The 27,691-nt window shown below is 61.3% G+C and overlaps 2 protein-coding genes across 3 annotated transcripts; both read right to left on the reverse strand.

Annotated features, from left to right (window-relative positions):
- Positions 1-1,806: 1,806 nt before the first annotated feature.
- Positions 1,807-24,733, reverse strand: KCNN3 (potassium calcium-activated channel subfamily N member 3). The gene is made up of 8 exons (XM_069795568.1): positions 23,874-24,733; positions 20,521-20,616; positions 16,586-17,004; positions 12,750-12,891; positions 10,633-10,743; positions 9,126-9,253; positions 8,870-8,939; positions 1,807-8,365 (listed from the first exon to the last, which is right to left on the reverse strand). Exons 1-8 carry the CDS (start codon positions 24,615-24,617, stop codon positions 8,069-8,071), a joined length of 2,007 nt encoding a protein of 668 aa, XP_069651669.1. The 5' UTR covers positions 24,618-24,733; the 3' UTR covers positions 1,807-8,068.
- Positions 24,734-25,721: 988 nt separating this feature from the next.
- Positions 25,722-27,227, reverse strand: PMVK (phosphomevalonate kinase). 2 transcript variants are annotated; one of them, XM_069794379.1, is made up of 5 exons: positions 27,102-27,227; positions 26,894-26,957; positions 26,404-26,556; positions 26,203-26,332; positions 25,722-25,984 (listed from the first exon to the last, which is right to left on the reverse strand). In XM_069794379.1, the coding sequence occupies exons 1-5, from the start codon at positions 27,182-27,184 to the stop codon at positions 25,848-25,850; spliced, it is 567 nt and encodes a 188-aa protein (XP_069650480.1). In that variant the 5' UTR covers positions 27,185-27,227; the 3' UTR covers positions 25,722-25,847. The 2 variants fall into 2 exon arrangements, with proteins under 2 accessions (XP_069650480.1, XP_069650481.1); XM_069794380.1 differs by lacking the exon at positions 26,894-26,957 and having other exon boundaries at positions 27,102-27,205.
- Between the last annotated feature and the right edge of the window lie 464 nt (positions 27,228-27,691).

Genomic DNA, 27,691 nt, shown 5'->3' on the forward strand with positions numbered 1-27,691 from the left:
GCTGCTCCACAGGGAGAGAGGCTCACTGCTAATGAGCTGGGAAAATGCTGGTGTGCAGAAGCCGTAGCTCAGCACTGGAGCCATTTTCCTGCCTGCGTGCAAACGCAGAGCCTGATCCGAAGACCCTGGTCCCTTGCCTGCCCTCCGTCATCCCCGAGAGCTGCCTCCCACATCTCGCTCACTCCCAGCGGGCAGGTGCCAATTCAAACCCGTGTCTTGTGGAGCCATTTGCTTGTGGTTTTTGTCTCCCCTGTGGAAGGCCTGCAGTTCCCCACTGTTTATAAAAAGCTCTATCTGTAAGGAACTGTTGAGCAAAACAATAGCTTTTTATTTTTCCCCCTCTTTTCCTCCAAAGTGCGCTTCCCCTCCTGTCACTGCAAACACCAGTGATGCTGCGGGCACATCGCACTGGGATGGGTGAAGATGCCCAGACCCTCACACTGACAGCAGCATCCTCCCTCCCTCCTTGGGCGGGGAAAGCAAAGGGCAAATGGCTGAAGGGAGGCGGAGATCCGCGTTTATGGACATGATTCTCTTTCTCCTGGGAGAAGCCTTAATCCCAAGCCATTAGTAAAACCAGATTTCATACGGCACGCAAAGATTAAACGAATTTTGCCTTGTCTCCGTGGGCAGTATCAGAAATACAGCTGCCTTCATACGTTAGGGATCTGCTGCACTAAGCCACTAATACAGGAAATGAAGCTCCAGGGTTTTAATCACCTATCAAAGAGTCCCCCAGACTGTTAGAGGTATTTTTAGGATTTACAGGTATTAGCTCAAAAAAAAAAGAAAAGCCTAATTTATCGATTCATCACGATTCAACTACTGCACATCACCCCCCTCCTCCTCTGCTGGCCCTGCAACACCCATAGCTGGGTTAGCCAGGGGGGTCGTGCCTGGTGGTACCCTCCTGGCCTGCATATGGGGATGCATTTTGGGGCAGCCAGTCCCTCAGGCTGCTGTCTTAGCGCCCACTCGCTGATGGAGCGAGCCAAAGCTTGCAGTGCAGCGTTGCCAGGCTCTGAGCAAGGCTTTTGACTCGTCGCCTGGATTTAGCAGCGCTCAGTGGGAAAGGATCCAGCTTCCCCTTCTCTCTACCAATGCGTTCCCTCTGTGAAAGTTGTTTTTTTGCCCTTTGCACCCCAGCTAGCTTTTACCTTTGTTTCCTTAGAGGTAAGGGATGAACCAAGCCATTAGCAGAGCTGGAGGGAGCAGCCCAGCTCTGATGTTTGGGCAGAGCCGGGGTGAGCGGGAGGGAAATCCTTGGGGAGCCTTGGTGCAGAGCCAGAGGAAAGCGCATCCACCATGCCTTCGAGCTCCTCTGCTCTCTCCTTGAGCCACAGCCCGAGCACACGGGAACCCCAACCCCCTTCAGAAAAGCCCTTTTGGGAGCAGGTGGCTGGAAAACACCTCGCTGCTCATGTAAAGCAAGGCAGCTGCGCGGGAGCCAGGGATTCTCGAGAGGCAGCAATTAGCGCATGTGGTTCTGCAAAGCACCCAGGAGCTCCCAGCTCTGGAGACGCTACCCCAGCCTCAGCATCCCCCCGCACAAGGGGATGCTTCCCCCTTGCCAGGGTCTCCCCAAAGCATGCAGATAGACCCCAAGACGCTTCCCGAGGATGCACGGGATTGCTCAGCACCGTTGGTGGAAGAACCACACTGAGCACAATCCTCACAGTGCAAGGCTTTCCTACGGCGAGGTGTAACCGCAGCAGAAACGCCTCCAACATTGCTCCACAGCTGGACCCTGACCCCAGTGGCAAAAAGAGAGCTCCCAAGACCAGCAAAACAGATGGGTCTGAAGCATTTATAGATGTACGTATATATCATATATTTGTGTGTGTAACTATACATAGATAGCTGCATACTTACACACCCGCACAGGTAAATATTTATAGATACTGACCTCTTCAGATTAAAGTCCAAGGCACTTTTTACAGTGAACAGGTTAAAGCCATAGTTTAAAACATGCCTGTTTCTGGGTACAGCTTGGGTTTATGGCAAGGCTGTGGAGACGGGCCAGTCCCCGCTCCCTTCCCTCCAGCCAAGAGATCGGACCAGAAGGAGGAAGCCCAGGGCCAGATCCTGACCACAGAAACACGCAAGCAGCTCCTGCTGGGAAGTGCATCGGCAGGTCAGGGCGTGCTGAGACCTCAGCGGGAGGAAGAACACTTTGGGCAGAAGAAGGAGCAGAGCTGGGCGCATGTCTTTCAGCACCCACAGCACCGGAGGTCCCGGCCAAGAGCACCCACCGGGCAAGCAGTGCCAGAGCCCTGCCCAGTGCCCCATGGGGCTCTGAGGCGGCTCATCCCACAGGGAAATAATTAATCCCACGGAGCAGCTTTTCCTCTCCCCTGCAAAAGCCCCTCTCTGCTGCCCTGAGCCCTCTCAGTGCCTTTCAGGAGGGAGCTCAGAGCTGGAAGAGAAGCTGGGACCAGTGCAGAGCCTTGAAGCAGCATCTTCCCCTTCTCAAACTGCTGAGGAATCACCTTCCCCACCAGCAAACCTACCCAGTGGCCATTACACAGGGCCTCTGAGCCAGCTGGGAGCTGCTGGGCAGGAGAAGCCCGAGGGAGAGCGGTGCAGAGGGCCAAAGCACCCTAGAAATCCCCAGGCACCCCCAGACCCAGCTGGCAGCAGGGGAGGCTCAGCCCTGCCCTCCCCGGGGGGAACCAGCCCCTCTCCTCTGGCAGAGCTATAAACCCCCAAGCTGGTCCCGGCCATGTCCCAACAAGGGGCAGCTGCCTCCAGCAACTGCCCCACAAGTGGGGCCAAATGTGTAGGGCAGGAACAGCCCCAACCAGACAATCCCAGGCAGCCACCATCTGCCAGCTGGTTTCTGAGGGGGGATTTCAGGTCTAGAGGACCAGCAAGGAGCCGCTGGAGCTCATGGCAGCTCTGACCCTTTGGGATTTAACTGGCCTGGGAGGGTCAGGCCAGCACAGCTGTGACAGTAATAACAGTGATACCAATGATGGCACGGCAGTGACTGCGACTCTGATGGGGAAGAGCCAGCATTGGGGCTTTTAGGCTTTCTCTGGGCAAAAGCAGCAAGAATTGGTCCCATAGGCGCTGCTCGTTCCTGGACGTGGTCACGTTCCATGTGGGAAGACTGGCCAGGAAGGAGCATCAGGGCTGCAAAAGAACATTTTAAGACTTATTTGCCCACAGATCTTGATCCAATGGGGATCAGGTCTAGCAGCTCAGGAGCTGGAGGTAAGGAAGAGAATGCTCTTTGAGGCTCGAGGAGTACATCAGCTGGAAGGCTGAGATGGAGCAGTCCCTGCAACCTCATCATGTTTCTCTTTCATGCTCAGGACTTTGTCCTCCTACACCATTGCAGCCTCAGGTTGGAGGGAGCAAAAGCTACAGCTCCCCAGAGCAGGGCACGAAGCCCAAACCGGACACCTCCCAGGCACAGTGGCTGCATTCCCTTGGAGCAATTCACCCCGGGAGAGCAGGATCGCTCCCGGGAGTGCAGACCTTGCCTGCAACAGTGCAGGTCACCGGGGAAGGGCTGCCCTTACCCCCATCCCAGAAATTAGGTGTTGACCTGAGAAGAAAAAGTGAGCATGCTATTTCTGCCTGTCTCCTTCTAAGCAAATGCCACACAGCCCAGCTCCACGTCTAGGGTGCTAAAGCAGGCAGGAACAGTCCTGCCTGCCTGCCTGCCTGTCACCAGGCGAAAGGCAGAGCAGCATGTTTCAGCAGCCAGTACAGTGCAGACCAGCACCATCACCCTTTCCTAGGCACAAGTCATTCCCTAGTTCAAAGCCTCCCTGGATCCTGCCCGTGCTGAGCCAAAACATGCCGAAAGTCTGGCTGGAGAAGGGGAGCATCATGCTCCACACTACTTCTTCCACAAGAGCCTGCATCCTGAGGGAAAGGGGGAATTTTGGCTCTTGCACAGCTCATGCCTAGGGAGCTGAGTCCCTCCTTCAGCTGGAGGAGATGACCTGGAGGGGCAATGGCTTTCCAGAAACTGCTGAGACCCCAGGAGAAAAGTGGGGGGCAGATCTTTCCCTAGGGAGAAGCAAAGCTCTGGTGCCATCAGCCTACGTGGATCTGGACCTGCTAAAGGCCAGCTTCCAGGTAATGGGAACAAATACCTGGGGGGTAGAGGATAAGGAGCGTGGGGAGCCTTTCTGGCTGGGGTCCTGCACCCCTCCTCTGCCACCCTGGCCTCCATCCTCACCAGGAGCAGCGGCTGTACTCAGAAACAGACATTTTTGGCAGCAGGCTGGCGTTGCTGCCTGCTGACAACCAGGTTGGGTACAAAACCATAATTGAAAGTTACAATAACTTTTATAATATAGCAATATATTTCATAGTTAAAATAAACTATTATGCTTTCCCCTATTGTTAAAAAAGAAGCGAGCAGTACAGAGGCAAGATGCAAACCCAGGTCGAAGCTCCTTAAGTCTGGACAGAAACGTCTGTGAGTTTGCAGAGAGGATGTGGTATTTTTCTGGCATTTCTAGGACGTTTCCTCGCAGGCAGTGCAGGGAGGAGGTTCGTGGAGCAAAAAACCCGAGGCTGTGCCAAAAATGAGACTGGCTGTGGCTAGGTGGGTCCTGGAGGGGCTTCGGGGTTCAGCCCTGTTGGCGCATGGGGTCGGATGCTTCCCAGCTGCAGAAGGTCAGCATCTCTTTGGGATTATAACTCTGCATCGCAGTTTTGTTCTTGTGCTTTTCCTCCACCTTGGTCACTGGTCCCAGCTCTTCTCTCTGCTTGTCCTCATGCCCTTTGGGGCCACAGGCTCCAAAATGACGTTCTCAGGGTGTGTAGACAGCACTGGCTGGGGAGTATTTACCAGAGCTCTGTAACGGAGACCTGCCGGCCGCTGCCAGGAAGGGAAGCTCCAGCTTGAGCTACCACGCACGCTCCACTGGGTGTGAGCTGGGGGGCTGCCACCTGCACTGAGGCCGCTCAACTGCTGGTGACCAAGAGCCACTTGCAGGGAGCAGGGCAGCAGCTCCAGGTGGGCACCCTGGTCCCAGAGAACCCCAGCACTGGGGGATGCCATGGGCTGGACTGTGCTGGGGGCTCCCCCCCATTCCTGCCCTCACCATGGCCTCGGGGCAGCTCCCCGGTCCCAGCAGCGGGGCTGGGGCAGGGGGTTAGTCTCGGTGCTGGCCTCGGTGAGGTCTGGTGAGCTCGGTGCTCAGGGCTACCGGCACCAGTGTTGAAGCACTGGCAGGGGTGAGGGTGTAATACAGGGGTACAGGCGGTGGGGTGCAGGGAGCAGGGTGGGGTACAGAGTGTAGGGTGGGGGCTGCAGGGTGTGGGATGGGGGCACAGGGCTGTGCAGGATGCAGGGTACAAGGTGCAGACCCAGGGCTGCAAGGTCTCAGGCAGAGGCCTCATTTGGGGTGCAGGGGTGAGGCTGGGGGATGCAGGGTGTGGGGTGCGAGGTGCAGAGATCATACCACCCCAGCCCAGCTCCTGTCAGCCCTGGTGAAATCCCGCTGAAGCAGTGGGTCTGCCCCAAGACAAGGATCTCTTGCACCCATTGCAATCCTGAAGCACTCACCACTGGCTCTTTACTCCCCTTCAGTGCCTCCGGTCCCAGAAAGCTGACAGGTCTTGACAGCAACCCAGTCTTGTCTGACTTGGTTTGATTTCCCAGACTTGATCATTAGCCCGTAAGGAGGTTCCCACTGGTGACAGAGATTCTTGAGCAGCAATACTTCCTCTGGCTCTCTGACACCTTCGGATACATCTTTGCACCTCACCCCATACACAGCCCCGTTACATGCAGCAGTTTGTTCCTGCCTGAACCCTGGGAGAGGTGCAGAAGCTTTTTCTCTGCTGGCTGCCTGCAGGCCAGTGAAGACGCTGCATTTCAGGCTCATTCTCAGAATTTGCAACCTTTTCTCCATTGCCACACTGGAAACCTCCTTACAGAGGTGGGCAGAAGCTTCTGCTGCCAGGGAGGTAGGGCTGAGGGTCACCTGTAGGCACACGGGGAGCAGCAGCAGGGCTAAGAATAGACCTTGGGGGGACTGCCAAGGTAGCAACGCTCTCCCAGCCATCCTGCCCACCCTGCAATTATACTAATGACAAGAGCTTGGAAGAGGGGAAGAGCAGCTCATTCCCAGAAGCCGAGTATCTCCTGCCGGCCGAGGATCAGAAAAGGCTGGCAGCAATCGCTGTGTGCCTCCTCTCCTCCTTGAATGTGATGGAAACGACCATGTCTTGCCACCCTGCTACCAATGGGCTCAATACAACCACCTCTGCAGCTCCGGGAGCTCATTTTGCAGTACTCCTGCTGTTGCCCTGCAGCCTTCCTCCTCCTCTTCCTCCTCCTGCCGCTGTCTGGGGCCAGCAGGGGGGAGAGCTCCTCACTAACTACTGCTTGTTTTCTGTGTAACTTTAATTGTAGGGCACAAAAAGTAAGCCACCTACCACTGGCAGCAAGTGGAGATTTGCACAGAAATTCCTCAGCATCGGGCTGATACATCCCTGCCTATGTACGCACAAAATCCAGCGTTATTTATGGAAGGGAAAGAGTTACAAAGGAGAAGATTACAGGCTGAGTATACCTGGAGTAACACAGTAACTTTGATTACAATTACTGACACTGCTGGGTGAGGTGTAATTAATATCATGGAGTAATTACATGGTTACTTCATCTGTTTAAAAATATATAAATAGCCTCTGCTGAGTTTTCATTGAAAGCAGCAAACACCAGCCCCAAAGCCGGAGCCCAGCAGCAGCAGGCAAGGCTCCGTGCAAGGATCCGGCAGAACCCAAACACAACCCCAGGGCAGAACTGGGGAGGAAAAAGGGGGAAATGGTGAAAGCGGAACAGAAAATGGCTGGTTCCAGAAGTAGCCAGGTGATGCCAAGGGTACCTCAGGAAGCTGACCGCCGGCAAAAAAAAGTAAAGCATGATGGGCTGCGCTTCAGCAGGCACAGGCAGCGGCTAATGCCGAGCACGGGCGCTGTTGCTGAGAGGGCACCGGATGGTGCCGCTGATCCCCACCAAACCCAGCAGAAGCAGCACGAAGGCAATGGGCTTTGTTTTAAACAGATGAAGTGCCTGCCCCCACTACTGCATCACTTGCCAGCAAGCCCCCACTCGACCCTGGTGGATTTGGCACTGCCGGCTGGGCTTGAGCACGGACATTCCTGGTGCAAGCAGAGGTGGTTGTAGCTGATGAGGTTTTTTCATCCAGCAGTTCTGAGGCCACTGCAAAGAGCCCGCTGACTTCCCAAAATGCTGGGGGGGCTCCTGGGTGGGTGGTGATGTGAGCACCTGGAGACCCCCCCCCAGCGTCCAGGCTGGCCAGCCAGCCCTGTCATTGGCCATCACCACATCGGCTGGGGGCAGCCCTGCCCAGCCCCGCATCCCCACATGCTTTAGGCACTGCTTTCCCAGCTCTGGCACATGTCTCCAGGCAGAATGTGACACCGAGGACCAGCAAGAAGAAGCGTCCCTTGTTCTGCCCAGGCAGAAAACACTCACAGCACTGGAGAACCCCCCGGGCAGGTTACGGCCAGACACTGTCACCCGCCCAGCAACATTGCAGGGGGTTCATGTGGGTCCTGGTAAGGAGATGGGATGGAGCGTGGGCAGCGTAGGTCAGAGCCTGTGCAAGAAACCACCACGTTGGCATCTGCCCGGCAGGGCTTTGCGATGGTGAGAGGGGCAGGGGGCGAGGGGAGTGCCCTGGCCCCCGGCAGGGTCCACACAGGGGAGGAAAACTCTCCCTCTGGTGTCTCCGTTGCTTCAGTGCTTCTGACTTGTTGTTTTGTTTTCAAATATGAAGACCTGAGATTGAGCGTGGGTTTTCCGTCTGCCACCGGACACGGCGGTGCGGGCTTGCCCAAGGCGTTGTCTCCCGTCCCCTTCCTTCACCACGTGTAGAGGCACCTGAACGGGGATGCTATTCCCGATACCAAAGTGTTGGCAAAGCTCCGAGCATCGCTCGGCACTGCTGGTCCCTCCAGCTCCGGCCGAAGGGTCCTGCGGCAGTTTGCGGACCAGAAGAAAGTCCATGGAGACTTCGGGACCTGCGTGGAAATGCTTCCCCTGTCCGTGGGGGGGCTGAGGGGCTGCATTTTAGCAGCTGCTTGAGCTTGTGTAAGGGGTGGGGAAGGAGGTGGAGCTGACCCCGATGGGGCTCTCAGAGAGAGGAGTTTGGGGGGGGCCCACCGGCACACCAACCCCCCGCGCCTCCAGGACGGCAGCGAGCAGGCGCTGCTGCTGCTGGCGCAGCATGTCAGCCATCAGCAGGGGCAGGGAGTTGAAGCTGGCACTGAGTTGCTCCAGCTTGGACTCCAGGCTGCTGATCTGCTTCTCCAGGTCCTCACTGCGGTCGTTGAGCTCAGTGATGAGGTCATACATCACATTCTGCATCTGGGGAGGGGACAGAGGGGACAGTGGAGGTGTTAGTGCCACTGCCACTGATAGGGTCGAGCCCTATAACCTCTTTCTGCAAGCAAAGCCCTGAGAACCGCCGCATCTCAGTCCACTCTAGGAGCTCACAGGGCACTGTGACCACAGCTTGGCTCGACCTGGGACATTAAAATGAGGAAACCCAGCCTCTGTGCAGGCAGAGGGGAAAGGGGCAGCCAGCCCTGTGCTGCCAAGCAAGGGTACCCCCAGCTGGGGCTGCAAAAAGGGGGTGCAGGGAGCAAAGACCTTTCCTGGAAGCAGGATGACCCCCCACCCCCAGACCCTGGCTTGTATCTGTGTTTCCCCTCCTGCCTTGCACGGGCAGCCATCCCACAGCAGCTATTCCCAGCTGACATTTACCAAGCCGGAGTATTTTGCGAACAGCCAGGTCCGCTTTAGTTTTTCCAAGTGAAAAGAAACACTCAGGCAGCCTGGCTGAGCCAAGAGGTTGCTGCAGGAACTTGCCTTTGAGAGGTCGACAAGGGTGTTGGCTTGGTCGCTCAGCTTCCTCTGCTCCATCTTCACGCTCCGCAACCTGGGGAGAAGGAAAGAGCAACACGACTACATCCCCTTCTCAAGTGCAAACTGCAGCTGGAGACCTGCCTGCATCCCAGGCAATGGGAAATTGTCCCCACACCCCTGCCAGCAGCTGGACCACAATTCCCCTGGGGCTGGGGCTCAGCATCCCCCCAGCCCCCCTGCCCAGCACACAGCCCCTTACTGGTGAATGGCTTGTAGGAACTTCCTCTGATGCTTCCTGACTTTAGCATGGTCGATCTTCTTCAGCAGCTTGGTGTGCTTATAAATGAGCCACGTTTCCCGCAGGACATTGGCTGCCGCGTTCTTAATCTGCAAGAGGAGAATTGGCTGCAGGTCACTGGCCCTGGCTGCACTGGCATATGGGATTTCATGGAGACACCAGTCTGGCTCTGCTGTGAGCCGCTGGTTCGTGAGCCAGTGCTGCAAGAGCCCTTGACTCGCCCCAGCTGCAGCGAGGCGCTCAGCTCTGTTCCCACATAGTCTCCTGCACCTTTGCAAGGGATCACGGGCAGCTCGAACAGGAGCAAGGGCAGGCAGAGCTGCCCGCACCAAGCAGGGGATCTTGGCCCCCGGTGCACCTACATCCCCATCCTACCCTACACCAATGCTCCGCCACCGGGCTCCTTGCCCGTGCATGAAGCTGTACCCTAAGCCTTGAGAAAAAGAAAAAAATCCCAAAGTTTTTCTTGATTCCTGCATGCATCTGCTGCTCTTGGCAGGTCCCAGCTATGCTGCCAGCACGAGGACACAGCTTCTGCAGGCTTCCCCGGCTAAACTGCAGCTCTGCTGCTCACTCCAAGATGAATTGGCCGCCGTCTGCCTGGCACAGAGCCCACAGATCCATATCCATGGCTGGGGGAGCAGGGCCAACCGGCTGTTTGCTTTCCTGGCCCAGCCATGCCAAGGCCTTTGACTATCCCCAGAGCATCAGGGCTCCTGCCGGCGTGTGGCTTTGCCTGGGGCTCTGCTCTCTGGGGCGAAGTGGGGTGCCCTGGCCACGTCCCAGCACTGGGAGGTCACCCTTCCAAGGGCTGCAACGACGCTTGCTTTGACACCATCCCCTATATAAAATATCACTCCTGCCACAGGCAAGCAGAGCCCATTACATCACGCGGCGCTGTCAGGTTGCCGACGCTTTGCTGTGACGAGGCTGCTGAGACCAGAGACCTCCTGCAGCCCCCACAGGCTGCCAGAGATGTGATGCCGGACCCTGGCACAACCAGCAACCCCATGGACCCCCAGCCATGGCCACAGCCTCCAGATCCCTCCTCGGGAATGGAAACCACAGGAGCCTCACGGCATGGCTCTCCTATGTGGCAGGCGAGGCACTGAATCTCCAAAATACGGTTGTCTTCCTGACACCGAGCTAAGTAAGATCATGCTCCGCAAGAGGAGGGAGTCTGTATCCTCCCAGGGGAAAAAAAAAAAACCCAGGCTTTTCATCTCAGGTGTGCGGCCAAGCATCCTATATCACCTAAATCCCCCATACAGAGCTGGTGCTATTTGCTTTCACTGTAACCCTTGTGCCTGTGCTGCATCTGAGGCAGTCAGACACCTTCCTCCACCACGGTACCTGTGAGACCCGCACCCAGAGGTGCTGACACCTTCCTCCCACCATCATACCCATCCACAGGTCCCTCCACACGGCACGGCCCCCCAGTCCTGCTGCTCCCCCTGCAGCACCTTACCCGCTTTGTCAGCTGTGTGTCCATCATGAAGTTGTGGACATGCTTCTCAGCTTTGGTAAGCTCCAGCTTCCTGGCCACCACAGCCACCACCAGTGCCGTGCAGCCAGCACCCTGTGCAGGGACATAAGTCACAGAAATGGTTTATCACCCTCTAGCACCCTCATGCAACAGCAGCACTCCCACCCTCACCATTGCAAACCCCTAATTAAGTAAAGCTCCATGGCCTCCCACCCACATTACCCTAACAAGGAGACATCACAGAGCCTGGGTGTCCTTGAGCAGTTGACAATGTGCCAGGTAATTAACAGAAGAGGCCGGGGGTGATTTATGAGGTCAGTGGTGATCAGCAGTGAGCTCTCGCCTCCCTGGTGCCTGTTAGAAATGGCCAGGCTAAGTCTGCTTACCAGTGCCACTGCAGGCCAGGGACCTGCCCTGTGCTGGTGCCCTGTGGGATGGGGACCCCCTCTGCTCTCAAGAGGGGTCCAGGATGGGAGAGCAGTGGGGAAGCACCAGGCAACCTGGGGGAGACTGGGGAAGGGGCCCCCCGAATGTCCACATCTCCCAACAGTGACAGCTAGAAGGTCGTTTATCCCAGCGATTACGGCCAGATCCATGCCATAGCCATCATCTCTGGCACGTATTTGTCTTCAGAAAGCAAAGGTGCCAAGACTCTGCTCCCTGTGGTGCTCCTGCACTCTGCCTGCCGCTGCCCATACCAGATGAGCCACTTCCCCCCTCCCAGCACTCTGGCAGAGGCCCATGATCCTGGCAAATGATCGTTAATTTATTAAAGAGTCATTAATTAACATCATGCTCTGAGCTGAATCCTTTAGCATCCCCGAAGGTCCTGCTGTGTGCCCTCGGCTCCCACCACTTCTCTCTTCCCTGTGGGGCGGCTCACCCCAGTCCCGTGGCTCCAGCAGCCCAGGGGAGCCCCCAGCCCCAGCGGTAATGGGGGTCCCCAGCCCCGGCAGGGTGGGAGCTGTGCTGCCAGATGGGCGCCGGGAGAGGGGCATGCTTTGCTGGATGGTGTCTCAGTTCAAAGTTAGCACTGGCTGGGGGAGAGCTCTGGGAGCCCATGGCACCGGGACCCCCTTGACCAAGCCATTGGCCACTCTCCTGCGCTATGCTGCTGGGAAACGCCGCTTCCCCCCCCCAGTAGGGATTTTCTCCCTTGCTTGGCTCCTATCAGCAGCAGCATCCTCACTGATGCCCAACCTCATACGAGACAGGTCAAAGACTTGCAGTTAATATAAAATTAATACCCGCCGGCAAAGCCAGCTCAGCCAACAGCTCTTGCGGGGCACAGAGTGGCAGAGCCGAGCCCAGCCGGTGCTGGGCACCAGCATGGGCTGCCCCAGGTGGGAAAGGAGGGGAACAGCTCCACTCCCAGGGCCTGGAGCCAAAGAGCTGAGGTGCTGGGTGCTGGGGCAGATCCACAGAGGAGCTGTGACCGCAGGGCCCCCGGACGCTCCTTTGGCTGCCCCGGCTGGAAAGCCCTGGAAGCCGGGACATCTCATGGGCGCCTTGGAGCAGTATGCCAGAGGATGGTGACCTTTTAACCATAAGGAAACAAAGCCACGGCAGAGCGGTGATGCTGGCGGGAGTGCGGGGGAGTGGAGGGCTCCCAGCTGGTCCCGGCTTTCAACAGGAGCCAGCAGCATCCGGGATCGCTCCGGGCAATGGAAGCCAGGTGGCGTGAATGGGGACATCCAAGGGATGCTCAGGGGCCCCTCTGCTCCCTGGGGACATCCCCGACCCCACTGCAGTGTGTCCAAATCCACCCCGAATTCACCAGTGGGGACCGCAGGGCAGGGTACTGGCTGGCTTCCCACACTGCGCCCCGCAGGACTGCAGCACCCACCAGGCACACAGCCAGCCTGCACCCTCACCTCCTTAACCAAACTGCCATGTCCTGCTAATTACTGTGCTTACAGTAATTGCAATTACAGCTCTATCAGCATCCAGGCTGCAAGACCTTGGAGCTGAAGCCGTTATGCCTCATGCATGGACAAGCCAGCTGGGAAGAAGGTCCCCATAAAATCTGGTGGCCCTGCAGCCGTGACAGGGACAGGCAGAGCCTGAGGGACAGGTGACCAGCTCAGCACGGCCCTTACCATGATGCCAGTGAGCAGGCAGACACCCTTCCCACAGTAGGTGTGCGGGACCATGTCACCATAGCCGATGGAAAGGAAGGTGATGGAGATGAGCCACATGGCACCCAGGAAGTTGCTGGTTACATCCTGCTGGTCGTGGTACCTGCCAAGGACACATGGGCATCAGTGTCATGACAGGGGATGGGGACAGCTGCAGGCAGCAACAGGGGCACCTGGGGATTAATAGGGATTAATAACGTGGCAGGCTGCCCAATAGCAGCAGTGGTTGCACAATTTCTGCCACCAGAAAACCCACATGGACAAAATCAAAGCAAAAACTCAACGGAAAGGGCTTCTGCTTTCGGTCAGACCTGTCACCACATCCCGGTCCTGCCGCCTGTGGCCCCGGTGCCACGTGGTGGTAAGAGCTGGCTGATGGGAGAAACAGCTGCAGCTCTGCAAAGCTCCCGACCACGCTAGCTCGCCGCCAGCGTCCTCCGCATCCCCTTGCTGCTGCAGCTTGGGCTGAGCCCATTCCCCCTGTGTTGCCTCGGTGGACAGTGCTGTCAGCAGCCCCAGCAGAACCACTGGGGATGGATCCTGCCAAGCCTCCGGCATGCACTTGGCTCTCGGACAGCGCAAGGGGAATGGCTCACATGCTTGAGACAAAGTACACATGGAGCAGCCACAGCTTTGGGGATACTGCAGACTTTCCATGGCCATGTCCCTGCTGAGCGGTCAGTGACCGCCCTGGCCAGCCCAGCATCCGGCTGCGGCTCTTCCAGCAAACATGCAACCAGGGGCCTCGGCTGCCTCCGGCTCCCCAGGGCCAGCACGAGCCCAGCTGAGCAGCGTGGGGATGCTTCCTGGGGGATGCAGGGGCTGGCCCAGCCCACAGTGGGACTCAGCCCCAAGCCCCAGGGTGGGCAGGAGCAGGCAGCACCTTTGCCCCACCACGGGCAGGATGGTCACCCTCCTGCCTGCATGCATCCCTCTCCCCGGCAGGCTTCTCCCTGCCTCGTCATGAAATCATTAGAGGGAAACCAGATGGAGCTTTTGGCAATGCCCCCTGGTTCATCCCGGCTCCTCGCTCCTGGAGCAGTTGGGTTTTCTCCTCTTCCGAAATGTTTTTCCCCCCGAGCAACTGGAGACTCGAAAGATGCTGGTGCACGAGAAAGTGCCCTCAGCCATGGCAAGGGCCACTGCCGCACTCTGGGCAGGGCTGGCCAGGGGAGCCAGAGCCTACCACCACAGCTACAGCAAGGGCTCCCCAAAATCCAGCACCAGCAGGGGCACGCACCCTCCATCCCAGCCAGTGTGTTCCCCTGGGAAAGGCGCAGCCCAGCCCAGCCCGCAGGATGTGAGTTCTCAAGCCACGGGGATGACCCCGGGAGCATCATGCTGGGCAAGGGGGTTATGGCACAGACAGACAGACAGATAGACAGATGTTTTTCTCTGCCAAGAAGCACTTTGAGCAGAAGGAGCTGATAAACAGGAGGAGCCGGCACATGCCACAGCCAGTGCGGGCAGGAAGAGGGGCCACCCGGTCACACCAAAGGCTGCCACAATCTGTTAGACCCCAGCGCCGGTTTCCATCGCCCCCTCGTCCGCCTGCCCCCCACTAAGGGCACAGCCAGTCCGCACCGGCGGGGCTGCCACGAGCATCACCCTGGTTCTGCGTCGCGCCACCACCGAGCGGAGCATCGCCACGCCAGGATTCTGTGGCACCACTGGCTCAGTTGACCCGACCCCATCGGTTTGGGCAGCACTGCCAGGGAGCTCCGGGCTGGCTGCACCCTCACCCTGGGGAGCAGGACTGGCTGCACGTGCATGCACACGTGTAAGCACACGTGCATGCCGTCGGCGGGCAAGGCCGGCAGCACTGCCGGCACCGCAGGCAGCTCTGCGCAGCGGCCGGGCGAGCGGGCGAGGTTGCTAAGCAACTTGCTGCCTTTGGAGAGCTGCGGCCCCCCCGGCATGCACGGGAGGATGCCCAGCAGCGATGCTGAGCCCGCGGGCACTGGAGCAGCCCACAGTGCTGAAGGGACGTGCCATGACCATGCCACCCCAGGCCGGGGACTGTGTCTTGGAGTGGCACGGCCATTTCTGAGCTGCACAGCCCCAGCGGGTGCTGGTTGGGATGGTCCTGCAAGCCACAGCAAACTGGTTTCCAGTGCCGGTGCGGCAACCTGCCATCACTGGGGACACGGGGACATGGCTTGGGTGGCCCTTGCAGGAGCTATGTGGCACCCAGGGCCAGTGCATGCCCCAGGGCCGGTGCATCCCTCGGGGACAGAGCATGTCCCAGGGGTTGTGCATCCCCCCAGGTCCTGCATTCCCCCGGGTCCTGCAACCCCCCAGGTCCTGCAATCCCCTGGGTCAGTGCATCCCCAGCCCGGCCGGGTGCCTGCCTGGGTTTGTGTCTGCCACTCTGTAGACAGACGGAGGTGGCGGCAGCTCATGGCAGCTGTGGTGCTGGTGATCTGCAGCGCCTCGTCTGCGTCATTTCTATCTTTTTTTTGTCACTAATGGTTCTTTATTTACATTGCATTTTCCAGCCTAAGCCCCCCAGGTGCAGAATCAACCCCCTGCACGTCCCCTGGGAGCCTGTCTGCCTGCTCCCTGTTTAGGAGGCAGAAATAAAAATCTCCCAAACACAATTAAGCAGCACACAACTATCCAGCACATCCTGAGAGCATCATTAAGGGAGGCAGGAAGGCAAATACAGCCTGTAAAAGCTTGTAAAATCTCAGCATGCCACTCTGCTCCGCTGCCACGGTACTTAAAGCTGCTCTAATGCCTCTTCACGGGGTGACCAGCACGATGGTTCCCACCCAAGGGAAGAGGAGGGGTGGCCTTCCTCCCGCCTTGCAAGCACCCAGAAGCAAGCTTGGGTGTCCCAGGGGACCCAGAGGTGCTGGCTGGTATGATCCCTCGCAACTCAGTTCCAAGGAAGGCACAAAGCTGCTGCAACAACTTAAAGGGATTTCACTTTGCTAATCCTCAGACACCAAGTCGTAATGCGTGCGTTGTTTTGGGTACTTTCCTGCAGACCAACCCCGGGCTCCAAGAGGCCTCCGGGGCAATTAGCCATGCTTTGATGGCAGTACGGCATTGAGCTCAGCCTCTTCGGGACAGGGATGGCCCTGTGCTGGGACAGGACACAGGACACCCTGCAGGGCACCTGCCCTCCCTGCCCCGGGATGGACGGGTGCCACCGGCACTTTGCACCGTGGCCAGGGAAAAACCCCTCTGGTACAGTGCTGGAGTGGGTTGGGGGTCCTCCACCACAGCCCCCTGGTTCCTCTCAGGGGACAAAAGGGTGCTGGCACATCCTCGAGAGATGGAAGCACAACAGTACCCACCGGAGCCAGTCGCCACAGCAACCCCCGCGTGCCGAGCATGCCGATGCCAGCGTGATGCCATCCGGCAGTGGGTTTGTCACTGTGGTGTTGTCATGGCAGTCGCTCGCAGCGACGCCAGAGCCCGAGCCAGGCACTGCCACTAGCCAGCCTTGCAGCACCTCTGGCCTCTCCCTGTGCACAGCCCCCGCCAGCTCCCACCGCTCCCCGCGTCCCCCACCTGCCCTCCTGGGGCTCCCGTGCTAGCTGGCACTGCACACCATTCCCTCGCGCAGGGATCCTGCCTGTCCCCAGGAATTGTGCTGCGAGGACAGGGCTGTCCCTGCCTCTGCCTCCTGCCCGGGATGGGGGCTCGTTGGTGGGAACCCGCAGCTGCTGAGCCCCCGGATCTCTGCATCCCTCCCACAGAGTGCTGGGACATCGCAGCTCCACTGAGCATCCTGAACCGCCATGCATCCCGAACCTCCCCATCCCCGCAGCCCCAACCCCTCTCACCTCTCACACACCCGGACCGTCCATGCAGCAATGATCCAGAGGGAAATGCTGAAGACCAGCAGCACCGTCCCGGGGCAGATGGTCATGAGAGTCTTCATGACAAAGCGGGTGTTGAAGTTGATCTTGTTGAGTGCCCCGATGCTGCGCGAGGAGGCATCAGTGAAGAGCTTGCTGTGCAGCAGCATCACCCGAGCAATCAGGTAGAGGCGCAGGAACATGGGGATGGACAGGATGATGTCCACATCTGCCTCTGCCCGAGAAGGTGTGTAGGAGAAAGCCAGGCGGGCTGTCCAGAAAAATTTGTACTCCCCGGGGATGGGGTGTATGGCACAAACCAGCATCTCCAGGCTGATGTAGAGGATGCGCTCGTACGTCATTGCTATCCGCCAGTCGTCAGCTCCATTGTCGATCACAAAGAGCTACCGGGACACAAAACCACAGAGTTACCAGTGGCCCTAGCCAACCCTGCCCCACCAGCATCCCACCATGTGCAGTGGCGGGGCATGGACACCAGAGTCCCGTGGAGCTGGGGATGCCTTCAGCCAGGAGGGCTGGGGAGGGCAGAGGAAGGAAAAGGTGGGAATGAGCCTTTGCCATCCACTCCGCTGCTCTGCCTGCTTGTTCAGAGGATGCTTACGGCACTGGGGACACCCCAGAAAGCTTTCATTTGCCCAGCCTCAAGCACACGCCCAGGCCCGTCAAGGAGACAGCTCCCTCTGACCCACTCCCGCACACCAGCTGGCAGAAGCCCACCTCCCAGCACAGCCTCCTCTCCTAGGGCACAGAGTCGAGTGAGCCATCATGCCACAGAGCACCAGCACAAGCCACCCCAGCCTCTTTGCTCCTGCCAGCACTGCACCAGTGTCAATGACAGCCACCACGCCCCAGGTGCCAGAGCAACTTTTGGGGAGGGAACACCACAGCCAGCAGACCCGGCCACTGGCAGTGATGGGATACGGTTGTCATGGCAACCACCAGTTCATCCTGGGTACCAGCTCCTCTCCCACTGCCAGCGATGGATTGGGGGTCTCTGCAGGAGCTGGGGGGGGATAGCAGCTTGGGCTGGCCCCTTTGGGACACCGCCAGACCCCTGGGGGTCACCCACCCCATCCTGCCTTGGCAGGTCTGTCCCGAGGCTGCCATCAGCTTGTCCCTGGTGCAACGGGGACACTGGTGTCACCTACAGCAGCGGGGACACGCTCGGGGCCTCTCTGCAAGCAATGCTTGGCAAAGACGCCGCTAGGAAGGGATCCAAGGGGGATGTGACAGGCAGCGCTACCGTCACCAGCGTGTCCTCGACCCTCCAAAGCACAGAATGACACTGGCTCGTCCCGGGGGGGTCAGGAGCTCTTGTGGCCGCTCCAGCCTGGGCGGTGGGTGGGAGCACAGCTCTGGCTGGCTCTTCGCCTGGGAACAACCCTCCCACCCTGCCGGAGGCCCCAGTGCACCTGCGCCAGCCGCCTTGCTGGCACGACACAGCACGCAGGGCTCTCCCCGGGGACGACAAAAGCCGCCGGGACTGACTCACGGAGCGGCCGTCCCCGGCCACCTCCCTTTCTGTTTGGAAAGCTCTGCTCCTTTTAGCTGCTTTGTTTGAGAAATTGTTTATAAAAATGCTCCAAGCTGTCAAGGGAGATCCTCAGGCATTTAGCAAGCTGACAGCCCATTCCTTCCTGGAAAAGGGTGTTAAAAATAAACAAATTAGCAAGAGGAAAAAGGCAGGGAGCCTTTTGACTGCGTGTGGGGGGTTTTCAATGGGCCAGGTCAGGGAAGGGAAGGAGCAAGGGGGATTTGGGCAGGTTCCCCCTGCACCAGCCCCATTCAGCCCTGCACCTGCGGTGCATCGCTGCAGGTTTCCATGGAAACCCTGGCGCGGTCCAGCGGTACCTGACGGGGCACCCCCAGCACTGGCTCCAGCAGGGGAAGGAGCAAGAATGTTGGCCATCACAGCTCCAGACAAGCGAAGCACGAGGAAAGCTGCCGAGAAGCCACGCAGGTAAAAAAGCTTCACCAAACTAAATGCACGAAGAGCCCTGAGCATGCCGAGGGCAGGGATGAGGGGGGCTGTGCCCCCACAAAACCTCCCAGCTGGAGCCAGCAGCCTCACCAGCACCGCACTCCATCATGCGCCGTGGCGATAAACATGGCGCTGGCAGGGGACAGCACGCTTTGTATGACGCCGGGGCACCAGACCCTGCTCCAGGGTGCAGACCAGAGTCATCTCCAGGGTGCCAAGCCCAGTGCCACCAGGAGCGGGTCAACCTCTGCCCATGGGTGCAGGGAAGGCGAGGACCTGGCGGCACTGCTGGCACCTCTCTGCACACGCTCAGCCTAATGAAGAGCAAGTGACGCACGCAATAAGCAGCAGCTCGTGGCCTTGCAGCAGAAAGCAGAGCCGGGAAGCCGGGGTGGGGGGCGCAGCTGGAGGATCTTGTTCACCTGCAGCCCTGGCTGGCAGGCGATGGGCACAGGGACACCCCGGGGACCCATGCCATCCCAGCCCATTGGGTGACAGTGGGTGTAGGCAGCCAGGGAGAGGACAGGCAGGACCCCAGGAGCTGGACCCAGGACTCCAGGCACAGCGATACCCCAGCCCTGGAGAAAGTGAGGCACAGGGAGAGCGGCAGATGTCCAGAAGGACTCAGCAATTAATGCAATTAAGACTGAGGGAAGAGGCTGAAGCCACTGTCAAGTCTTTCCTGAAGGCCAGGGAGGTCTGGCAGTGCCGCAGGGGGTAAGTGCAGCGCTCCCTTAGGCAAAAGGGACAAGAAGCTGAGGATTTACAGTTCTGTCAGCCCCACTTCCAACCCCGGCCGGATTATCAGCAATCCCTTTATAAGCACCTAAGAGATAATAGGGCGATCAGCAGCCAGCACAGCTTTGTCTGGAGCAAATCAAGTCAAACCGATCTCATTCCCTTCCTTGCCAGTGTAACCGGCCCAGCAGAGCAGCTGGAGCCACACAGCTGGACCATGGCAAGGTTTGGCACCCGCAGCGGCACGACACGCGTGCTCGGGGACCAGGACCCCGCGGGGGGGGGACAGCAGCAGGGACTTTGGCTCTGGAGAGGCGGGAAGCCCCACGCTGCTCGGGTGGACACTGTGTTTGCACAACCTGCTCCCAAGAACAACAAGTGGAGGAAGCCGGTGAGCGTCGGGGCATGGCCCGCCTGGCTGACCCCAGCTGCCACCACCCCGGGGTAAATATTATTCTAGCAAAAAACAGAACTCTCAAATATTTGCTTTGAGCAACCCCACCGTTGGGCTTGGTTCCCGTGCCGGCAGGCTGAGCCAGAGAGGGGGGCTCCCAGGAAGGTCCCTTGCAGGCAGGAGGCAGGCAGGGAGCGGGGCGCCTGCCTCCAGCCCCCTGGCCAGCAAAACTGCCCCAGCCCCCAGCCTTGAGCCGGACGAGGTGGGATCTTTCATGCACAAAAACACCAGAAACTCAGGGTCAGGGAACTTCAGCATCCCTTCCCAGGATGCTCCTTCTCCTGCCCGGCGATTCATTCCTCCTGTCCCCAAAATACGCTGGCATCGTGCCGAAGCCAGAACCCATGGGGAAGCGCAGCCTTCCTGGAGCAAACTGGGAGCCCTGTCATTTCCCAGCAAAGCCAGGGAGGGCTGGGAGGAAGAGAGTGGGCAGCCCTGATTAGGAAAGGATTTCACAGCTTTCCTTGGCATCTCAGCTGGTCCGAGCCCTTCCTGGCTGCAGCCTCCCCCAGCCGCCGGCAGCTCTGCCAGGCACGCTGCGCTCGGGCAGACCCCTCAGTGCCCAGCCTCACTGCCCCCTGAGACCCCAGCAAGGAGGGAGGAGGCTCCATGCAGGCTGTGAGCTCAGGTACTGCATCCCACTGGGTTGGGTGGCAAATCCCGCAGCCCGCCCTGGCCACCCACCCTGGCAGCCCATTGCTTGGCGCCAGTGACACCAGGACCTACCTGCACCTCCCGCGTGTGGTAGGCAATGATGAGACCCAGCAGGATGACTGTGGAGAGGCTGATAAGGCATTTCAGGGCCAGGGAGAACATGGAGTCCTGCAAGGCGAGAACAGGGCGGGCATTAGCAGGGACACAGCCATGGGACCCTGCTGGCGCTGGCCGCCACGCTGGGCTCCACACCCCCAGGGAGATGCTTCCCCCCCGCCAGCACTTCAGCTGCCCCAGCTCCCACCCCACATGGCTCGGCACGGTAGCAAGGGCACCACCAGCACCGCCAGCACCACCGGCACCACAGGCAAGAGCAGCCCTTTCTCCAAAATGGCTTTTTTAATCCGATTCTGCCAAGTGTAATTACCAGTCTCCCCTCGCTGGCACATGTGACACCAGTGCCCTGGCCGCATCCAGCATGAGCCCAGTATTATGGTACCCTAATGGATGGTCTAATTAGATCCTCCTGCTAATTAGCTCTATGTAAATTAAACCAGCCCCTGATTCACTGGTGGCTGAAGCGGCTGCTCCCCAGGACCCCACCAAGAAGAGCAGGATTCACTGTCCCCTCCCACGGGCTGCCCTCTGGACCCCATTTCAGTCGCCAACAAGCTCATGCTGCTGCCAGACACGATCTGGCCCCACTGGTGGCGAGGCATCCGCCAACCACTGGCAGCCCCTCACCAAGGTGTTATCTCCAAACCAACCTGCTCTGCCACCGCACCCGTCCCGCACCTCCACCCCATCCATCCCCAGCATGCCGAGACCTGGCACACTCAAGGCACTCTGAGACCTGGCATGCTCATGACACACTGAGACCTGGCACGCTTGTGGCACACTGAGTCCCAGCACACTCATGGCATGCTGAGACTCAGCATGCTCATTGCATGCTGGTACTTGGCATGCTTATGGCACACCGCACCCATCCTTTGCTCCCTAGCGTGCCGGGCTGCCTTCGGCCTCACTCCTGTCCCTCTCCCCATGTTCTCCATCCCCACAGGGTATTTAAACACAGAGAAGGGACTATTTGCCATGGAGGCAGTGGTGCATTGTTAACAACTTGGCTCCGGCCATACAATTGTGTGGATATAATGGCTGGTGCTGAGAGAAGTGCCAGGGACCAAACAACGGCTATTAATAGGCAAACTCCGGGGCAGGGCTCGTGCCAAGGCTGCTCTGGCCAGACCCTTCCTGGGGGCACTAATCCTGCCTGCCCAACGCACGGGGACCCCATGGGCCTGGTGGGTCCCCAGGAAGCCCAGCCGCCACAACCTGCCTCTGCACCTCCTGGGGACCCACTGGCCCTCCCAGCAAGCGTTATTGGCAAAGGCTGCTGCACACCCACCGCGTTTACCAATGCCTCCTGCCAGCACTGGGTCTGGAGGGACCCAGCAGGAAGAGCCACTGCTGGATCCCACACTCACAACGAACAACAGGGGGGGGGGGCTTGGCCAAACTGTGGCAATGCCTCAGCACCCCCGGCATGCATCCTCCCTGCACCATGCAGGTGGCAGGATGCTTCACCCCGGTGGTGCCGCACAGGCTGCTCATGGCTCTGGGAAGCAGCGGTGCCACCCTGGAGGCAGGAGAGGCCCCATCCTGCCCACACTCAAGGGACAGGCAGAGAGCAGGGAAAACCCAGCCACTGCATCCTCGCTTTCCGGCTCAGCCCCGGCACTCTCCGGCCTGGGGAGCACGCGGCGGCACGGCTGCCAGCCATGGGGCAGAGCTGGAGCCGGGCCAGGGCCGGCAGCACCGACATCCCCATCCTCACGACAGCTGCCGGCCCCGGCCCCAGACGCTCCTTCAGTCACGGCCACGTCCTTGCCGGCAAGCTCCGGTTTCCCACCGGGGGCTGCCAGGGGGGATTTATAAACTGTCGCCCACTGCTGTGGTTCCGGCCAAGTCCCTGGGGCGGCCAGGAGCCAGGGACCCCCCCCCGCACCCTGTGGCTGTCGGCAGGAGCATGGCAATGAGCGGCAGGCGCCGGGGCAGGGGTCGGGGCAGCGGGCGGCTGCATGGCAGCAGCGCTGACTCACAGGGTCTTCCCCGGCTGACACAGCAGCTTGGCGTGCCGGGGCCAGCAAGTGTGGCAGCAGCGCTGCCGGCAGCCCAGCAAGGGCTGCCGGTCCACACCGGTGCCAGGCATGCGGGCCCAGGGAGTCTGGCGAGGGCAGCTGCGGCTCAACAGGTAGCGGGCGCAGGTGGGGGATGGCAGTTCGGCCTTGCTCCTACCAAAGGGGAGTGAGAACTGCCGGGAAGAGGCTCTGGCAGTGAAGCGAAGCAAAGCATCCTTCTGCCTTGGTGGGGGAGCCAGGGATGCGAGCTCGGCACGGAGGCATCCCTCTGCCTCGGCTGGAGCAGAGGGAACCGCTGCCCGCAGCCCCCACGCTCCCACCGATGCCGGCAGCTGCGGGCAGCCAGGGCTCAGGAGCTCCCCGGTGCTGGCCTGGCACCTCCGTGGGGAGGCAGCGGGGTCCCCCACGCCCACGGGACCCCCAGCCGCGTCCCTCCCTCCCTCCCTGCCTCCACCTGCTCCAGCTCCATCGCCTCCTCTGCCCACACCACCCTCCCTACCGCCCGCGCCGGATAATGGCAGGAAGCGTCGAGCAGCCCCTTCTCAACCTGCTCCTTCCCCTCTGCCGGCAGCACCACGGCACGGGGACCCCCACTGGCCGCCCCCCAGCCCCCTCAGCAATGCCGTCCTGCTGACGCCCATGGGTGCCACGCATGCCCTGCCGGCGCGGGTGCCGATGCCTTCCCCTCTCTGGATAGGTATAAATAACATGACAGATGTCTATACAAAGAGTTATTCATATCGCTGCCAACCAGCGCAGCCAGGGAGCAGGAGCTGGAAGGGGCGTGGGGGGGAGAATTATAAATAAAAGACACTGTCCTGCAAAAAAAAAGAAAAAAAAATGGAAGAAAGGGGTGTGGAGGAGGGGGGGAGGGGGCTGCGCCGCACCACCGAGGGCACAGCGCCTCGAGGAGCGCCCCGCTGGGCTGGCGATGGGCACCACAGACCCCAGTGGGTCAGTCCCCCATGCCGCTGGCACATGGGGTGGCTCCGCCAGGACCCGGCGTAGCGCCCGCCCCGACACATGCCGGCCGGCACGCGGCCCTGGTGGCCCCCAGCCCGGCGCTCGCCCTGTCCAACACCTGTGGCCACAGCGTCCCCGTAAGGCCCCGGGGCCACCCCGCTGGTCCCCAGCCAGCCCGTATGGCCCCGGCCCACACCAGATGGGCCAGAGGGCTCCATGTTTATCCCACAGGACACCGTATGGGGCAAAGGGCTCCGCGCTCATGTCACCGGGCACCGTCCAGCGCCGAGGGCCCTGCACCCATCCCCCTGGACCCATCGGTACCTTGGAGTAGAGCCCCCAGGAGAGCTCAGTCTCGATGACCATGACGACGATGCCGAACATGCCGAAGATGAGCGCGTAGTCGCTGAGGCGCTTCCGCTTCTCGAAGAGCGCCCGGCGATGCCCCAGCCGGTAGCCGATGTTCTGCGCCTTGCGCTTGGGCCCCTTGGCGAAGGCGGCGGGGGCCGGTCGGGCGGTCGGGCGGTCGGGGCGGCAGGCGGCAGGCGCGTGGTTGTCTTCGCGCGAGACGACGATCTCGGGGGGTCCGCCAGCCCCGAAGAGCTGCAAAGGTTGCGCCTCCGGTTCGGCCTCGATGAGGTTCCTGCGGGATGCGCTGAGCCGGCTGAGGGGCTTCATCACCCCCCCGCTGTACTTGCAGGAGCTCATGGCGATCTCAGTGAAGGGGTTGCTGTCCCGCCGGTGGACCAACGGGCTGGGCTGCCGGTGTTTACCGCTACCAGGTCCGGAGCCCGCCGGGTGGTCGCCGAGGTTGAGCTGGCTGCCGTGGCGGGAGGAAGGGTGGAGGGCGGCGGGGGCGGCGGGAGGAGGAGGAGGGGCCCGTAACGACCCGGGCGAGGAGTGCAACAGGCTGTGCTGGAGCGGCGGCAGCGCGGCGGGAGGCGGCGGCGGCGGCGGCGGCGGCGGTGGTGGCGGTGACCGTTCGTCCCCCGGTAAGGGGCAGGGACACCGACCGTCCTCCTCCAGGTCCCCCACGCCCGAATCGTGGAGATGCCCCGATGTCTCCATAACGGTGGGACCGGCACCGCTTTATCGGGCACCGGTTCCGCTTTACCGGGCACCGGCCCCGCGAGCTGGATCATGAATGGGCGCCGCGCGCTCGCCCGCTGCCGCGCGCTCGCCGCCGCCGCCGCCGCCGCCGCTGCCGCCGCCGCCGCCGCCGCCGCCGCCGCCCCCGCCGCCGCCGCCGCCGCCGCTGGCCCGGCCCCGCCGCGCCATTGGCCGCGCCGGGGCTCCCCGCAGGCTGACATCATCCCCGCCCGCTCCCCGCTTCGTGTATCCCCCCCCTACACACACACACACCCCCCCCCCGCCCCGCGCCCCCGGTTCCTGCGTCTCTGCGGGGTCGTTCGGGACTTGTAGTCCACCGGGGTGCACCGGCGCCGGTGCACCCCGGTGGACTGCAAGTCCCGAACGACCCCGCACCGGTATCACCCACCCGTCCTCCCCGGGGGACCCCCTCGACGGCACAGAGAGGGGGCTGCGGGTCCCCGGTGGGCAGCAAGCCACCCTATGGGGGACCCTGGACACCCCCTATAGCGCCCCCCCCCCCCGCCTCCCCTTATATAAAACCCCATAATCCCCTTATGGAGGCTGGAGATTACGGGCAGCAATTGGAGTGGGTGCTCCCATGCTGGGAATGGGTCACCCCGTCTGTGTGTCCCTGTGTCCGTCCCCCCACCCCCACCCCGGGGATGGCCCCAAGGGGGATCAGGGTGATGCCAGGCTCCCTACGACAGCGATGTGGTGTGGGGGATAGGACCCTAATGCCCCTCCCCAAGCCTGCAGCCCCCCTCTCGCAGCCCCCCAGGACCCCCCCCCCCCGGCCATGCCCAGCTGCTGTGGGAGAGGAGCAGGTATTAGGGCAGGAGCCGTCTGCTTGGGAAGCGGATAATCCGTGGGGAATTGGCCACTGGAAGCCTATTAAAATACACCACGAACAGCCAGCTGGCAACCCCCGCCCCAGCAGCAGGAATTAGACTGCACCTCTGCCCCCCCCAAAGCTGGGGAGCCCACCCGGGGGGAAGGGGCACAGCCAGAGGGGCATCGCTCACATTCCCCAGCCCCATGTGAAGGTGTCCCCCCCCAGGGAAATGAGACACAGACCCACGGTGGCAGCGGTTCTCCATGTTGGAGCTTTATTTGCAGGGCAAGGAGGGCCTGCACGAGGCGGAAGGGGGGATGGCGTGAGGCCGGGCAGGCGACACTGTCCTCAAACTCCGGCAGAGGGTCACTGAGCTATAGCCGACTGCGCAGCGACTGCAGCAGCATCTCCAGCTGCTCGTCCAGGGACCGCTCGTCCCCGTTGTTGGTGATCACCCAGTCGAAGGCCACTCCCTGGTCCAGACCGCACTCAGACTCGGTGTCATCCACCCCTGGCGATGAGCAGAGCCCAGGTGAGGCCCCCGAGGTGGGTCAGGATCCGTCCGTTCATCCGTCCCCCTGGGGCTGGGGGGCTTTATCCAAAACCGCCAGCTCCCACAGCCAGGGGATGGCAGTGGAGGCGGCAGAGCCGTGCCCGTGGGGCAGCCGCGGTGCCAGCGCAGCCCCGGGTTTGGCAGCGTGCTCGGGGAAGCACCGCTCGCTCGCTCACCGGTGACGAAGACCCAGTTCCTCCTCTTCCTCGTCTCCTCAGTGGCCACCACCCGCACGGTCTGCACCACATCACCGTAGACATCCCGGAACCACTCCACGTCCGAGAGGCGGCGCGTGTCGCTCACCACCTGCGCAGGGGGGGCTCCGTCAGCACCCACCCTGCGCCCTCCGCACCCCCTGTGTCCCCCCCACCGCTCACCCACACTGGCTGTGCTGCCCCCTCCACCGCTGTCCTGCAGAAGAAGCCGGGGTCAGCACAGCGCTTCTCCTCGCCCCAGCGGATCATGTCCTGCCGGTACATCTCCTTGTAGGCGCTGGCGTCCAGGAGCCGCTGGAAGTCCAGGCCGTGCTCCTGCGGGGAGAGGGGGTCAGCAGGCACGGCCTGTGCCATGGGGCATGGCGCGGCGTGGCGCGGCACAGCACGGCACAGCAAGGCTTGGTGCAGCACGCCATGGCACGGCAAGGCTTGGTGCAGCACGCCATGGCACGGCACGGTGCGACACAGCGTGGCATGGCATGATGTGGTGCAGCATGGTGCGGCATAGCACAGCGTGGTGCGGCGAGGCACAGCTCGGCACGGTGTGGCGCAACGCGGAGCGGCACAGCGTGGTGCAGCTCGGCGCAGCGTGGCACTGCTGGGCGTGGCACCGCGCGGCATGGCATGGCAGTGCGTGGCAGGGCCGGGGTACCTTGGCATATTGCTCCTTGAGGGGCCCAGAGAGGCGCAGGACGGTGCACACGTCAGGGCCCAGCCTGCGGGAGAGCAGTCAGCGGCAGCGGCACCGGCACCGGGACCAGCACCGGCACCAGCACCGGCACCGGGCCCGGGCCCGGGCGGCTCCACCCGGGCAGGTCCCGGCCTCCCCGCCCCCCTGGTGCCGGCCCCGCCCCCGGTACCGGCTCCGGAGCTCCTCGGCCACGAAGTCCTTCCCCGACTTCCTCTTCCCGCTCAGCAGCACCACCGCGCGCGGCGCCGCCATCCTCCCGCCCGGCCACGCCCCCCGCCCCACCCTCGGCCACGCCCTCCGCGCGAGGGAGCCCGACCCAGACTGGCCCGGCCCCACCCCCTCACCCCCTTCCTTCCCCCCCCTCGCGGGGGAGCCCAGTGGTACGGCCCGAGGAGGGGGGCGGGGCGCGGCGCCGCTGACTCCGCCCCTCCGGCGGAGCGCCCGCCTCACGGCGCCCCCTGCAGGGCGGGGCCGGCGCAGCGCCGCGCACCGCAGCGGGGGGGTGGGAAGGGGCACCCCGAAACCCCGTGGGGCCACGGCGCGACCCTGGCCCCCCCCGGCACCCCCTCCTCCTCCCTGCACACCCCTTCCCCAGCTCCCCCCTTTCCTCCAAGCATGCCCTGTTCCTCCTCTGAACCCCCCTTTCCCCCAGCACCCCACTTTCCACCTGCACTCCCGCTCCCCCCACACCCCCTCTCCCTGTTCCCCCATCACCCCACTTTCCGCCTGCAACCCCGCTTTCCCCCCAGCACCCCGCTT

Source organism: Haliaeetus albicilla, chromosome 10 (genome assembly GCF_947461875.1).
Source record: "Haliaeetus albicilla chromosome 10, bHalAlb1.1, whole genome shotgun sequence".
Classification (NCBI taxonomy): Eukaryota; Metazoa; Chordata; class Aves; order Accipitriformes; family Accipitridae; genus Haliaeetus; species Haliaeetus albicilla.

What these genes read in the sequence shown, in the direction of transcription:
- KCNN3 (XM_069795568.1), bottom strand. Translation starts at nt 24,617, where the DNA reads ATGGAGACATCGGGGCATCTCCACGATTCGGGCGTGGGGGACCTGGAG. An exon ending in ACACACAGCTGACAAAGCGG is followed by an intron (nt 9,254 to 10,632) that starts GTAAGGTGCTGC and finishes CTCCTCTTGCAG; the next exon opens with ATTAAGAACGCGGCAGCCAA. An exon ending in TTCCTACAAGCCATTCACCA is followed by an intron (nt 8,940 to 9,125) that starts GTAAGGGGCTGT and finishes CCTTCTCCCCAG; the next exon opens with GTTGCGGAGCGTGAAGATGG.
- PMVK (XM_069794379.1), bottom strand. Translation starts at nt 27,184, where the DNA reads ATGGCGGCGCCGCGCGCGGTGGTGCTGCTGAGCGGGAAGAGGAAGTCG. An exon ending in GGGCAGCACAGCCAGTGTGG is followed by an intron (nt 26,333 to 26,403) that starts GTGAGCGGTGGG and finishes CCCCCTGCGCAG; the next exon opens with GTGGTGAGCGACACGCGCCG. An exon ending in GAACTGGGTCTTCGTCACCG is followed by an intron (nt 25,985 to 26,202) that starts GTGAGCGAGCGA and finishes GCTCATCGCCAG; the next exon opens with GGGTGGATGACACCGAGTCT.